We start from the raw sequence: 14,479 nt of genomic DNA, 5'->3' as shown, positions 1-14,479 counted from the left end.
GAAGCGTAGATTTTGGAAGGATGAGCTTTCTTTAAAGATGATTCTACTACCAAGGATTGATGAGAAAGTTGAGCTTTTTCATAACCCTTACATGGAACAGTTCGATAACGTGATTCCAATTTAGATGGAATGGCAGTGATGGAATAAGGAGTTTCCATGTTACGAACAAAGGTTTGTTTGAGAACAGGAGTCATTGGCAAACGTAGTGACTCTTTAGGTGGATGAGGATGCTCCATATCTGCTAAATATTCAGGAGTATATTTAGAATCTGAATGGAGATCCAGTTTGAGAGCTTGTCCCATATCAAAGATAAATTTTGCAAATGAAATGGATTTGGAATCAGATGCTTCCTCAGGAGACACACTGAGAAATTTAGGAAGTGCTGAGTAGGAAGGAGAAGCCTCTCTAAAATATGGTGAGAGTGGTTCTGACTCCAGACGTAGAGTTACAGAAGAAGCTGTACTATGTGGTGGAGTAAGAGAATGTTTTCTCTTAAGACTCCTGGATGGAGAAGTACCAGGTGTACGTGGTACCGAATGAGTCGAGGTCTGAGGTGAAATGTCTCGACGAGCTGGTTTCGACGGTGGAGTCTTTGGTCGAGAAGGACTTCGAGTCGATGCTCGATGGTGTCGGGATTCGTGCTTCGATTTTGAAGAATGAGGCAGAGAAGTCTCGGTATCCAAAGCAGATGACTCCCTCCGAAGCTTGGAAGCAATATGTCTCGAATGCTTCGACCGGTGCTTCGGAGGAGGTGATTCCGGAGAAGAATCAGATGAAGGTATTCTCTTCGGTGTCCAGGATCGGCCTCGAGATACTGGAAGCTCCGGTTGGGTGACAGGCTGATCCATCCGAGGCAAGGTCGAGGATGGGACCAATTGAGCCACTAAAGAGGAAATCTGAGTGGTCAGTATAGATTTTAGCATGTCCTCTAGCATCGGCACCGAGACAGAAGGTTCTGATCTCGTAGGTGCAGCAGTACGCTCCGAAGAGGGCGACCTCGAAGGTAAGTATTCCCTTATCTTGGAGGTACGCTTGGAAAATGGGCGTGCAGAGGACTCTGGTGGCTTCTTGGGTATGGTACCTGAAAGAGAACCCGGAGACTTACCCCCCATGGAAGATTTCACCGATGGCACCGTCTTCGAGGGAACCGAAGCAGGCACGGTCGAGGCCTTCGAGACCGAAGCTCCAGCCGGAACTTGGGTCGAAGCCTTCGAGACCGTGGTCGTCGATGTTGTTGTAGTCGAAGCCTTCGAGACCGGGGCAGCCGCCGAGGTCGAAGTCGAATCCGAAGGTTGCTCCATGTCTCCGAAAAGTTGAAAAAACTGGGCGCACCTGTGTCGAAAAGCCCGTGGAGTGAGAGTGAAACAACAATGACAATCTTCCGGGGAATGGGTTGGACCCAGGCACTATAGACAGCGGCAGTGGGGATCAGTGACCGAAATCACACGATTGCACTGACGACAACGTTTAAACCCGGTGAGAGGCCGGGACATAGAAAAAATAAAGTCCGTGTCGAACGGAAGGAGCAATTGGGCCTAGGCCCAAGGCTCACCGGCCAGACAAGAAAGAAAAGAAACAAAAAAATGTCTTTTTTTTTTTTTTTATTATGGAAAAAGGAGAAATAAAATAGAAGAGCACAGCGACCGAACTTTACTGAAAAAAATTTTTTCTTCCTTAGCAACAGCAGCAGATGAATCCAGAGACTAGTGGGATGTAGAAAAGCAATCCTCAATAAGAGTGGGAATCAAATACCAGCTGCACAATAACCTAAGCACCAAAAGTAGCCTCCGGATGTGATATCCCAACTGACCGGTAATGGTTAGAGAAGGTATTCTTGGCAGACCAAGTAGGCGCACGACAAAACCCCTTAAGTGAAAACCATCGCTCCGATTTAATGGGCATGAAGGTCGTCCGGCAATCGTTTCCCTGCCATCCAACAAGAGGAAGCAATGGCCTGTTTGAATCCTCTAGCATGAACGCTTTGGATGCTGCCATACCTTTGTTGCGTCTTGCGAATAAAGAGAGGATTTCAACTTCGAAAGTCATTAAAAACCTGCATATAGTGTGGAAGTAACCTACCACTTCTTGAGCAAGGACTGTTTTCTTCTTCTTTGGGACTTTGTGCAGTGTTGCGTGCGTCTGTTAGCACTATAGAAATAATTAATACTAGTTTAGTAGTAAGTTTCTAACCTAAGTTGGAGAGGTAGAGTTCCATAATGAAGGGCTAGTAACTGAAAAGACTGAAGAACGAATGAAGTCGTATACAACATATCTAAATGAAGGGATGTAAAAAATGTATTTTTTCCAATTAGCCTAGTCATAGCTCCTTCCCGTTCACAGGCCAATTGTATTAAAATAAAGTTCTAATAATGCATATAGTTTGCAAACAGCAGACACTATTTGCAAAGCATAAGCACTTTCAGCCACAGCCACGTGGGAAGCAGAGCCTTAGTTTACACACCAGGAATTATAAACCATTTTTGTTTCCACGCCCCTTCATCTGCTCAATAAAACCCTTCTTCAATACATCCACAAACAGCTACATAAGAGTTAACTTTAGCTCTAACAGTACCAACATGTTGCTAAAGTTACAGTAGTATACGGTTATACCACTGTGTCAACTGCCTTCACTGTCTAGAAAGTTCCAGTATATTAACTCAATTTCAATGCCCTTTTCTGCACCCCCATTTGACTTCTTCCTGCACCACTGGCTTAGAAACCCTGGCTTATACCATTTAGTTCACAACATTCACACTGGTCCCTGCCAAAAATCTTGTCCAAGATATGTAGCCATCTATACAGGAGATGAATACACAGTCAAAACCTAAGATGGAAGCACCCCTTTTGTTTTTAACTTCTAAATCCTTCTGATTTTTAAAGCTGCAACTTTAGCCCAAAGCTTAACTTTGCAGCAGAGGCTAAACATACAGAAAACGGAACAAGAAAGCCTGTACCAAAAGCACGGTAGCCATCCCAGAACAAGCCACAACACCATACAGGTTAAGAAATCTAAACTTTCTGGCTCCTACTCCAGCCCTTCTATGGAATTCGAAAGAAGTCAACTTTTAAGAAAGTTATATGGATGTTAAAATAAGCAAATCATCCCTCTGGATGCTCTGTTCTGGAAATGCCCTAGTTCCTCCAGAGTTTGTTTTGTCTTTACTTATGTAAAAAAACCTATCTATGCATTTGGTTTTATAAAGAGTTGCTGCGCGGGAAATGGAGAGAGCAGATTTATACAGTACCTTGAAGATGCCAAGCACGTGACATAAGATTTTTTTTTTTAAAAGAAGAATTAAGCTACATGTCAATATGACGTCCCAGAGACTCATTTACAGCTTTCTATTCATATCACAAATCTCTACTTTTAATGTGAGAGCCAGGATAGCTATAGGACAAACAAGCCATGTACATAAAAAATAAGATCTTTTTTGTTGATCGCTTGAAAGATATCACAAATGTTATAGATCACGAACTTTCCTGGCCTCAACTCTTACTCAGCCTACTTCTCGACACAGACTCTAATTTAAAACAAAACTTAAGATCTGAAGGAAAAAAAAAAGTTAAGAAGTTTGAAATGAAATTAAAGATCAACAATTTTTTTTTTTTTTTAAAGTCTCCTGATTTTTCTGCTCAGGATTTCCTCCACCTCAAACTACAGTTTAACTTTACATTCTCTCGCAATCCCCCCAGGCTATGGAAAATCTGCCAGGTTTTGTTCAGAAGAATATGCAGAGTTCAAATCTCGGAAAGGCGGTGCAGTGAGAATTATTCAACTTGTCCCTGCAGAGCTAGTCCCAAGAACTTGCGCACACAGAGCCAGGTCATACTATCAAAGAGCCAAGGCCAACGCAATCAATATCGACTGGAATAGAAGGTTCTTAGAACACTATGCACGGCCAGACATCTACACGTTCATGGAAAAGGAAAAATAAAACACCTTGCCAAAGAATATTAGTGCACAAGACCTAAACACGTGCTCTGCTGTTTCCGATCGTGCCCTGACCAGAAAGCATGGCACGAGCAGTGATTCACAAACACAGCTTGGCGCTGTGGAATACACAACAAACTCCCAAATCTCACCTGCACCGTCCCCGGCGGTAACTCCATATTCACTGCAGCCATGCGCTCAGGGAATGAATGAGCAAGAGGCGGGGCGAGACGGCGTTGGAACGTCGCCGCCGCCGCTCTCATTCACACAGGGGAATAACGCCCGACCTGTGGTAATTACACTACCCCTGCCGGCCCAAATGCCTGCAAAGAAGTACGAGTTCAGAGTCTAGGAAAGATTTATCCCGTGACTTATACTAAGAAGCCACCCGGGCTACAGTAAACATGCAGTGATTAGGTTAAAGGTTTAATGACACCCCCTCCCCTTTTCCTGCTTCCCCTAGCTCTTGAGACTTGGCGTAAACCAGAGTTTGGCGCGCGGGAAAAGTGAATGGCGGGGTTGGATTTACAGTACAACTAAAGTGGCCGAGTAGGGCTGGAAATTGAAATGCTTTATATCGCTTGATTGTTATTATCGTATTAAAATTTGCTGCTGTTATGAGCTTTGTGATGTATATACACAACGTGTTGTTGTTTTTTTGACAAATATATATATTGAGAAATGTTGGTTTAGGATCAATGTCTACCTCTGGCAGACACAAGATGTCAGGGGCCAAGAGTAAAGATATGACTCCAGTGGCGTAGTAAGGGGTGGAGGACAGACCGCCCTGGGTGCCATCTTTGCAGGGAGCACCGGCACCTCTTCAGTTCGCCCCTCCCCCTGCATACCTCTTGAAATGTTTCCTGACACAAGCAGTATCTTATTTATTTATTCAATTTTCTATACTGTTCTCCGAAGTGAGCTCAGAGCAGTTTACATTAATTTATTCAGGTACTCAACCATTTTTCCCTGTCGGTTCGGGGGGGGGGGGGGGGTCACAAGGAGCAGCATGATTTTGAACCCACAACCTCAGGGTGCTGAGGCTGTAGCTTTAACCACTGCGCCACACTCTGCATCTTCTGCTTGCGCCACTCTTGGCTCCCTTCTGATATCACATCCTGGTCGCAGCAGCAGTTGGAAGATGCTGCTGGTGTGATGAACATTTCAAGAGATATGCAGGGGGTGGGGGTGCTCAAGCAGTGGGGAAGAGGAGGGTGCATGGCTCAGTGATGCTGGGCGCCACTGCCACAGGTGCCAACCTAAACTAAACTAAAACTTAGTTTTATAGATCGGGTCATCAACCAAAAGGAGCTCGATTCGGTTAACGGTAATGAAAACATAATACAGGAAAACAAAAGAAGGAAATCTAAATTAAAATGGTTAGTTTCCAAAATGCTTAGCAAACAAGATAGTTTTCAGGGCTTTCCGGAATAAAACGAAGGGGCCTGAACTTATTAATGCAAGTGGTAAATTATTCCAGAGCTCTGTCAGTTTGAAAACGAAAGAGTATCTGAGTCTCCTGATAGATCTATTTTTATCCCTAAGAGAAGGAAATATAAGTTTTAATTTTTGAGAACTTCTGGCGAGATGGGATCTATGCACATTCCAGTCTAACCAGAGTAGTGAAAATACCAATTAGGAACTTAAATGCAATTCAAATGCATTTGAAATGAATTCTAAGATACGCTGGAAGCCAATGTAATCCTTTGAGCAATGGAATTACGTGATCAAATTTACTACCAAAAATAAGCTTAACAGCCGTATTCTGTATCAGCTGGAGTCTCTGCAAACTGACCTTTGAAAGACTCAGGTACATTATCAAGCCTTGACAGTATGATTGATTGAACCAAAACAGAGAAGTGTTGCTGATGAAAAAGCTCTTTCACTCTTCTCAAAATGTGAAGGCTGAAAAAACACTTTTTTACGAGAATTTAATTGATCCTTAAATGTAAGTGATGAATCGATTACAATATTCAATATTAGTAAGGAAAACTCAATTTTCAAAGATTCTCCTGAGTCTAAGATTACAGCAGAAGATTACAGAGAATCTAAATTTGGGCCAAGCCATAAGAGCTTATTCTTGGCGAGGTTTAATTTCATGTGGACCATCATTGCCCAGGACCGAAGTTTGGCAATACAATGGTTAATATTGGGTGTCAGATTAACAAGATCTGGGTCAACCTCAAATAATATAAAGATTTCATCAGTGTACGTTAATAAAGTTTCTTGAGTATTCAAATCATAGTATTTCAATGTACTCCTGTAGATGTTAAATAAGATTGGAGACAATGGAGAGCCCTGGGGGACACTACAAAGGGCTCTCCACGATTATGAGTTAGATCCTTCCTATTAACTGAATAAGAATGGGAAGATAGAAATTTGTCAAACCACTCCAAACAGTCTGATCAGTCTGAAAGCAGGTAATGCAGAATATTATGGTTGACTACATCAAAAGCTGTAGACAGATCGAACTGAAGTAAGATAGCATGCTTCTTACATGAAAATAATTGTTGGATCAGGTTTCAGGTTTATTTAAAAATTTGATATACGCCTTATCAAAATTCAAAGCAGTTTTACATAATAAAAACAAAGAATAAAGAGGGCATAAGTTAAAAACAAAGTACAATTATTATTACAGACGATCAAACGCACAGACAAATATTAACATACCGATACAAAATGGAAAAGGGCAGAAATACATTTGTATAATGAAGAAGAGAGGGAGAAGGATCAAAACAAAAGGGAGGGGAACAAAAAAATAAATAGTCTGGTATTTTGTAAGATAGGTTAAAATGATTAAAAAATGGCAAGGAACAAATGATTAAAAAATGGCAAGGAACAAATTTCCATTGCAGTCCTTAGAAGGACTGTTTGAGAGGAGAGAGATCAAGAGTTTCTGTACTGAAATTCGAGCGAAACACATGCTGAAAAGGTAAGAGAATAGAAACATCTCCAGATAGTGACGTCACTGTATGACTCCCATTCGTGGTAAATTACCTCCATGTGCATCTTCTCACCTTCATGATCTGAGATTAGCTCTAGCCTGTTTCTTTCCATTTTACCTCTTCTCCTTCCACCACAATAGCTTCTGAACTCTTTTTCCTCCTGATATTGACTCCCCAACCTCTCCCTTCACCCCAAACCAATAAACTCCTCAACACCACATCAATCACTTTTCTTAACCCATTACCTCACCCTCCCTTTTGTCTACCACCCTCTTCTCTGCCCTAAAACTTCAATACATTCTCCCTTTCATTCAGCCATCCCCATTCTCCCTGCAAGCATTTTGCCTGTGATGCAGCAGGTTCTCCCTTGCTTCCCCTTCTCTCACCCGTATCTTCTTGCTTCTTTTGCTCTCTGCTGGGAATATCAACCTCAACCCTGGTCCTCCCAACCAACTGCCACCCTAGTCATGTGAATCACACCGCAATGTCATCAATTTATTTCTATCACCCTCCTCCTCCCCTCTTCTCATGTGCCCTGTGTAATTCCTGCTCTGTCTCCAATAAGCTTGCCTACGTCCACAACCTCTTCATCTGCTTGCACTGACAGACCTGGATCTGCCCAGATGACTCTACCGCCCTGTGTCATGGAGGCTACCTGTTCTATACGCCTTGCCCAGCTGGTAATGGCCTTGGGCTACTGCTCTCTCTTGCAGATTTCAACCCCTTCTTCCACCTCAGTCTCACCACTTCTCTTCCTTTGAAGTTCACTCTATCCATCTTTTTGCACCTCTGCCCTTCCACGTAGCTGTCATTTACTGACCTCCTGATAAGTCTCTCTCTATCTTCATTCTTCAATGACTTTGACTCTTGGCTTTCCCTCTTTCTTGAACATTCATCTCCTCACATCCTTAGTGATTTCAACATTCATGCTAACAATGCCTCTGACTCATATTTATTTGTTTGGACTTATATCCCGCCTCCCAGAAGAGCTCAGAATGGGTTACAAGTTTAACAGGGTATACATAATAAAACATAACTGGGTATTGTGATGTAGATCATGATAGTACATTTTAGATCATGACATGATAGGACAATACAGAAGGGAACATGATAGTACTCAAAAGTATGGCAATGCTTATTAGGATATGACAGGACAAGACCTCATATAGGGTTGTGATGTTATGAGTTTGGTATGACGTTGCTGTAACTAATAGAGCTTGACAGTACATTATAGTGCCTGATAGTATGAAGCGTGGTAAGGCAGCACATAACAGAGCAAGGCAGTGCATTATGATGTATGACAGTACATGGTATGGCAGACAATATGTATAGGAGCATGGCAGCAACATAGTACATGGTCTGGCAGAACATTAAATAACTGAATGATAATATATGTTAGGTATGGTATAGCATTGAATGTCTGTGTGGAAGTATCAACAATGACAGTGTGTAACAGTACGTGAGATAGCAAGATATGTAACAGTGCATGATAATATGTGTTAGGTATGACATGGTATGCAATGTTTGGTAGGGCATGGTAGTATCAGTGATGTTTGATCTTGTTTCGTAGATAGTGGTATTTTGACTGGAGCTATTTCATAGAAGGTTAGAGGAAGAGGTGAGCTTTTAATGCCTTCCTGAAGTTCAGTAGTCCTTCTAGTGATCTGATGTGAGGTGGTAGTGTTATTAAAATTATTATTAAATGAAGGGAACTCCACCAATAATATATATCCCTCTCTGGCTTAGAGCTATATATAATAAAGAACTATTAATTTGGGGAAAGTTAGCTTGCTTAATTAAAACTTAGCTACCGTATTTGCCGGCGTATAAGACGACTTTTCAGTACCTTAAAATCCTCCCCAAAGTTGGGGGTCGTCTTATACGCCGGGTACTGTTTAGAGAGCTGCACGGGGACGCCCCTAGGGTCGCGGGGATCCCGTGGGGACGCCCCCTAGGGTCGCGGGGATCCCATGGAGACGCCTCCGAGGGTCGCGGGGCTCCTGCGGGGCTGGATGCTCAGTCTTCTGGATGTACGCGGCTCTTCTTCTCCCTACCTTCTCTGCTTGCAGCACAGAGCCGAACGGAAATCTTCCCGACGTCAGCGCTGACGTCGGGAAGACTTCCGTTCGGCTCTGTGCTGCAGGCAGGGCAGATAAGGAGAAGGAGAGTAGCCTCGCGGTTCGAGTGGCTACCAAAGGAGAGGAGCGGCCCGCCCCGCCCCGGTTGCAGCACAGCCGGCCAGGTTCCCTTACTTTTGTGGCACTTCCCCGACCGACCGATAACAGCCCGGGTCCGACAATCCTCCCTGCCCTGTAGCCGCGAATCTAAATTACCTTCTTACAGCAGCTGTAAGAAGGTAATTTAGATTCGCGGTTAAGGGCAGGGAGGTTTGTCGGACCCGGGCTGTTATCGGTCGGTCGGGGAAGTGCCACAAAAGTAAGGGGACCTGGCCGGCTGTGCTGCACCCGGGGTGGTAGAGAAGGTGTGCGGAAGAAGGGGTAGTCTTATACGGCGAGTATATAACAAAACTCTATATTTTAACTAAAAGTTGGGGGGTCGTCTTATACGCCCAGTCGTCTTATACGCCGGCAAATACGGTAATTAAATATCAAGAACTAAGACTCAGAACATTTATAAGCAAACTGAAAATTTATTTAAAAGCATTAATCAATCAGGTAAAGCTTTTACAGATGGGACCTTTTGAGCCAAGACAATAGGTTTGCACAAGACAAATGTTGCTAAAGCAGAAGGATTAAGTTATCTGGATTCAAAAAGTTACTCACAATGTGAATAGTCCTTAAAATGGAGCAGAGGCCACACGGCCTAGTGAAGAAGCATGGTGATCCAGGGAGAAGAGTTGTAGCTTGATCCAGGCTGGTTCCAGAGGGAGAGAGTGTCTTCCCTCCTGAGAAAGAATTCCACTTCATATTTATAGGGTTGAAACCTGTTCTAAATCCTAGGTCTCTGGACCCATGATGCATAGCAGTTGTCCCATCCCTGAGGCTGACAGGGCATCACATCCAATCATGGAGCAGTCTTTCAATTCCCTCTATTTCTAGGTGATGTCATGATTGAATTACAAATCATGTCCCAATACAGAGTGTTGTTATTTGTCCTTGCTGATTGTGGTGTGAATCTATGTCTGAATGGTTTAAAATGGTGTGATGAGCTTCTATTGTTCTTGCTGATTGGAGTAGTCCAGAGATGAATTTGGCATGCAGGCCTTCTGTTTGATCTTGTAGTCCAGAGATGAATTTGGTGTGAAGGGCTTCTGTTTGATCTACATCCTGTTAAAGGGCTAGATTCATGAACCTGCCTGATCGGGACTGACTCGTGCCCAATCCAGGCAGGTCCAATGGATTCCTCAAAGCCTAATATGCAGATGGGGCGATCAGAGGAACGCCTCCCACCTGTCGGCACGGATTACTAGTGTGCGAACCCAACACATGTGCAGATCATCTGTAGATGGTCTGCGCATGCGTCTAAACCCATCTGAGCCACAACTTTTTTTACTTTTTAGCCCAGCGAGCCCGTTATCCCCAAAGAGCTCAAAACAGGTTACAGGTTAAACATAGATAATATACAATTAACAGGATATGATTTGCCATAATTACAGTACAAGTTATACGATACAAGTTTTTATCCTAACTCGACATATACTAACCCCCTCTTCTACAAAGCCGCATTGTAACGGCCCCAAAGCCCATAGAGATATAATGGGCTTTGGGGCTGTTGCCGTGCGGCAGCCACTAGAGCAGCTTTGTAGAAGAGGAGGTAAGGGTCTAATATACAGTTTACAGCAGTATATCTCAAATTGTGTGCCGGGGCACACTAGTGTGCCTCCTGAGATTCCAAGTGTGCCGTGGCACACTGAGGAGGAAGAGAGGCGCCTCCCATGGCCTTTCAATCTCACCTTTAAAGCTAATTACAGCAGCCTACAGAGGATCGCCGATAGGTTAAATGGTTTTATTTTCAATATAGTGATTGAAATGTGTCAGTTTAGAGAATTTATATCTGCTGTGTATATTGTGTGTATATGAAAAATGAATGGAAAAAATTGCATTACAAATAGTAAAGGGGATGGGATCTGGGGCAGAGCTTGGGTAGGCCTAGGGAGGTCTGTGGCTGGGGGTACTCAGTTGATATTTGTTAGACCTAGGGGGGGCACTTAACTTGAAGTAGTTGAGAAACACTGCTGTAGGCAATCAGCTGGCGCCAGTGCCTCTCCTTCTCTCCAGACCTCTTCCCTGCTGGCACCCCTGCTGGCATCTCAGAGCCCATCTGGAGAGCCTCTGCACATGCGCGGACGTAGATGTGATGATGTTACGCTTATGCGTGATGTCATCACGGCGACATCCGCGCACTTCTGGGTGCCTCAAGCCGTGGTCACTACCTTTAGTGTGCCCTGGCTCGAGAAAGTTTGAGAGACACTGGTTTACAGGTTACAAATTGCCATAGTTATCCTTATAATAGGTCCTAGCTTCAACTGGTAACCAGTGAAGCTCCTGTAGATAAGGTGTAATCCTATCACTTTTCTTCAATGTGAAAATTAGTCTTATAGCTGTATTTTGATCCTCTATTTAGGCCCTGTATAAATAAATCTTAAATTTATCAGATAAAGGGGCATTGCAAGACCTGTTAATGATTGGTTGTGTTTCTATTGCTAGCTGTGCTTATCCTCTCATAGCCTTTAAAAGTGTCAGGTGTAAAATTTTCTAACACTGAACACTTATGTGCATGTGTGCCATCTTTTAGTCAAAGACACAAAAGAGATCTTTTTTTTTTTTAATGGCAGAAGAATGAGAACTTGCCAGGTGAAATACATTTCTGTTACCACAGATAACACTGAAAGATGGCACAATCTCATTATTGACTGAATGTTGCATCCTATTTGTACAGCAGAGCCCATCTACTAAGCCCAGTTTTTATAGTGCTCATGAGTGTCGTTTTTCTAGTATAAGAAAAAAGAAAATGGCTTTGAGGTTTTATATGACAAGACTGAAAGGAAAAAAAATGCATATACTGTATATAAAGGAAGAATGGCTCATTTAAGCAACAGGAAACTGTTTCCTTGATATGGAACCCAGATGATCTAGCCTTTTTTAAAAGCTCCATATCTTGCATTTGGCCACATCCTTTTAGTTATTAATAAATTAGCCAAAGATTGCAAAACTTTCCTACTTGACCAAAAGTTTTGCCAGCGTCAATAGTACTCCATTTTCTAACATTTATTTTGTGGATGTGCCTCTCTCCTGTCTCCCGACGTGTTCTGGCCTGCTACTTTGGACTCGAGTGCCACACAATTAGTGAGCCTAAGCAAGCACACACCAGTCGAAGACAACAGAAAGCAAAGCATATGAATTTGGCAAGCCTACCGTTTGATCACACAAAAGAAAACATGCCAACCTATTTGAAACCTGTTCAATCAGCACTGAATAGATAAGACAGAAAGGAGGCAAATGTTCAGCCATCATCAAGACAACATTCTGTTCCCTGCATTCCTTACAGCTAATCTAACCTGCTGAAGTTGTGCTTTGTAATTCATTGCAATGAAAAAACACAAACATTCTTACTTGGCATATGTTCAGCTTGGAAAAGACTACCTAATTGATAAGCTGTTTATAGTCGTGAGCAAATCCTAAGACCATGATACTAGGGGCTCACTTGGCGAGACTGAGGCTGCTTGGGCAGCAATGCAATTAATGGTCTAAAAATGTCAATAATAGTTTCAGGTGTTGGTTGAATAAAAAGCAATAGGTATTTATAATATTAATTTCCTCACTGGACAAACAAAATTCAAAGAAACAGAAAACCTGACTGACTCTCTTAGCTCCATCCCTCTCCACCTCTTTGCTACAATGAACTCCTTACTCAAGGTCCCAACAACTCCGTCACTCTCCCCCCAGACTATGGCTGTGTACTTCTACAACAAAGTTCACAAAATTAACCTTGAGTAGGGTTATAGACGTCCGGATTTACCCAGACATGTCCTCTTTTTAGAGGGCATGTCTGGGCGGCTTTTCCGGGTTTTGAAAAGCAAATCACGTCAGGAAGGGCATCTCTGCACATGCGCGGGTGCCCTCCCGACTGAGACGAGCAGGTTGAGGGGGTATGGCTAGGGGCGGGGCTGAGGCATGGTGTGGGCGTAACAGGGCAGGGATGGGTGGAACTGGATGGGCCTGGGGGTGGGTCTAGAGCAGGGATCTCAAAGTCCCTCCTTGAGGGCCGCAATCCAGTCAGGTTTTCAGGATTTCCCCAATGAATATGCATTGAAAGCAGTGCAGGCACATAGATTTCATGCATATTCATTGGGGAAATCCTGAAACCCAACTGGATTACAGCCCTCAAGGAGGGACTTTGAGATCCCTGGTCTAGAGGGTTCGGATTTTACATATGTAAAATCTGGTAACCCTAACCTTGAGTTCTCAACCGAGCCACCTTCCCTAGCCTGCTCTAACAACCCTCCCACCCCCACCCCCACCCCTTGCTACCTTAACTTCCTTTCCTGAAATTACTGAGGAGGAAACTACACATTTTCTTTCCTCCTCCAAACTCACCACCTGCTCCTCTGATCCCATCTCCACCTATCTACTTACCACTCTATCTCCTATTGTCATCCTCTCTATCTGCAATATCTTCAACCTATCACTCTCCACTGCAACTGTGCTCTACACCTTCAAACACGCCATTGTTACACTATTAAAACAACCCTCACTGCACCCTACCTGCTCTTCCAACTATCATCCTGTTTCCCTCCTCCCCGTCTTATTCAAGTTGCTTGAAAATGCTATCCACCGCCATTGTCTTGACTTTCTTTCATCTCATCTCAAGCTATTCTTGATCTGCTTCAATCAAACATTTGCCCTCTTCATTCTACAGAAACTGCCCTTACAAAAGTCTCCAATGACCTGCTCCTGGCCAAATCCAAAGGCCTCTACTCCTGTGATTCGTAACCTTTTTAAAGTTACGGACCCCTTTAAGAATCTGATGAAAGCTATGGACCCCTTTCCCCAGAAATATTCACAAAAAGACAACTTTGCATGCAATGAATATAACATACTTTATTTATCAAGATTTGATTGTCTCATACATATATGACATACACAAAGTATTATTAAACTTTACAGTAAACAATCTAAAAGAAACACCCCTTTTTTATGCAAAAAGTAATGGCCATTCATTATAATTATGAAATACAATTCTCTTGTGCAAAACAGATCCACTATTACTACATTTTCTACTACCATTACTACTACTACTATTTATTTATTTTTTTTATATATTTTAGTATTTATATACCACTTATAACAGTGGTGTACATTCAGGTACTCACAAATTTTTCCCTATCTGTCCTGGCAGGCTACTACTACTACATCTACATCTACTTTCTTGTTATCTGCAAGAAAAAAAAATCAACAGTGCCAGGCTGTATAGTGAATATAACTGTTAATTTTTATCTGACCCTCGTGGCCCTCTGAAACCCTTCCATGGATCCTAGGTTAAGAATCCCTGTTCTACTCCATCCACATCATTCTTGATCTATCCGCAACTTATGACATGGTAAATCACCACCTATTCATTGATATGCTTTCTTTGCTTGGTT

At 42.9% G+C, this 14,479-nt stretch overlaps 1 protein-coding gene across 3 annotated transcripts in view; it reads right to left on the bottom strand.

The window, feature by feature from the left end:
• CDCA7L (cell division cycle associated 7 like) overlaps positions 1 to 14,479 on the bottom strand; it is a 152,751-nt gene that overhangs the window by 100,697 nt on the left and 37,575 nt on the right. For 2 of the 3 annotated variants that reach the window (XM_033930897.1, XM_033930898.1), the window contains exon 1: positions 4,084 to 4,241. The exons of the other annotated variant lie outside the window; for it this stretch is intronic. In XM_033930897.1, the coding sequence (XP_033786788.1) occupies positions 4,084 to 4,194 (111 nt within the window). In that variant the 5' untranslated portion in view covers positions 4,195 to 4,241. Of the gene's footprint in view, positions 1 to 4,083; positions 4,242 to 14,479 lie in introns of those variants that run through there. 3 annotated transcript variants of the gene reach the window in all.

The sequence above is a fragment of the Geotrypetes seraphini genome, chromosome 2 (assembly GCF_902459505.1).
Source record: "Geotrypetes seraphini chromosome 2, aGeoSer1.1, whole genome shotgun sequence".
Lineage (NCBI taxonomy): Eukaryota > Metazoa > Chordata > Amphibia > Gymnophiona > Dermophiidae > Geotrypetes > Geotrypetes seraphini.
This window is presented reverse-complemented; position numbering and strand designations above follow the sequence as displayed.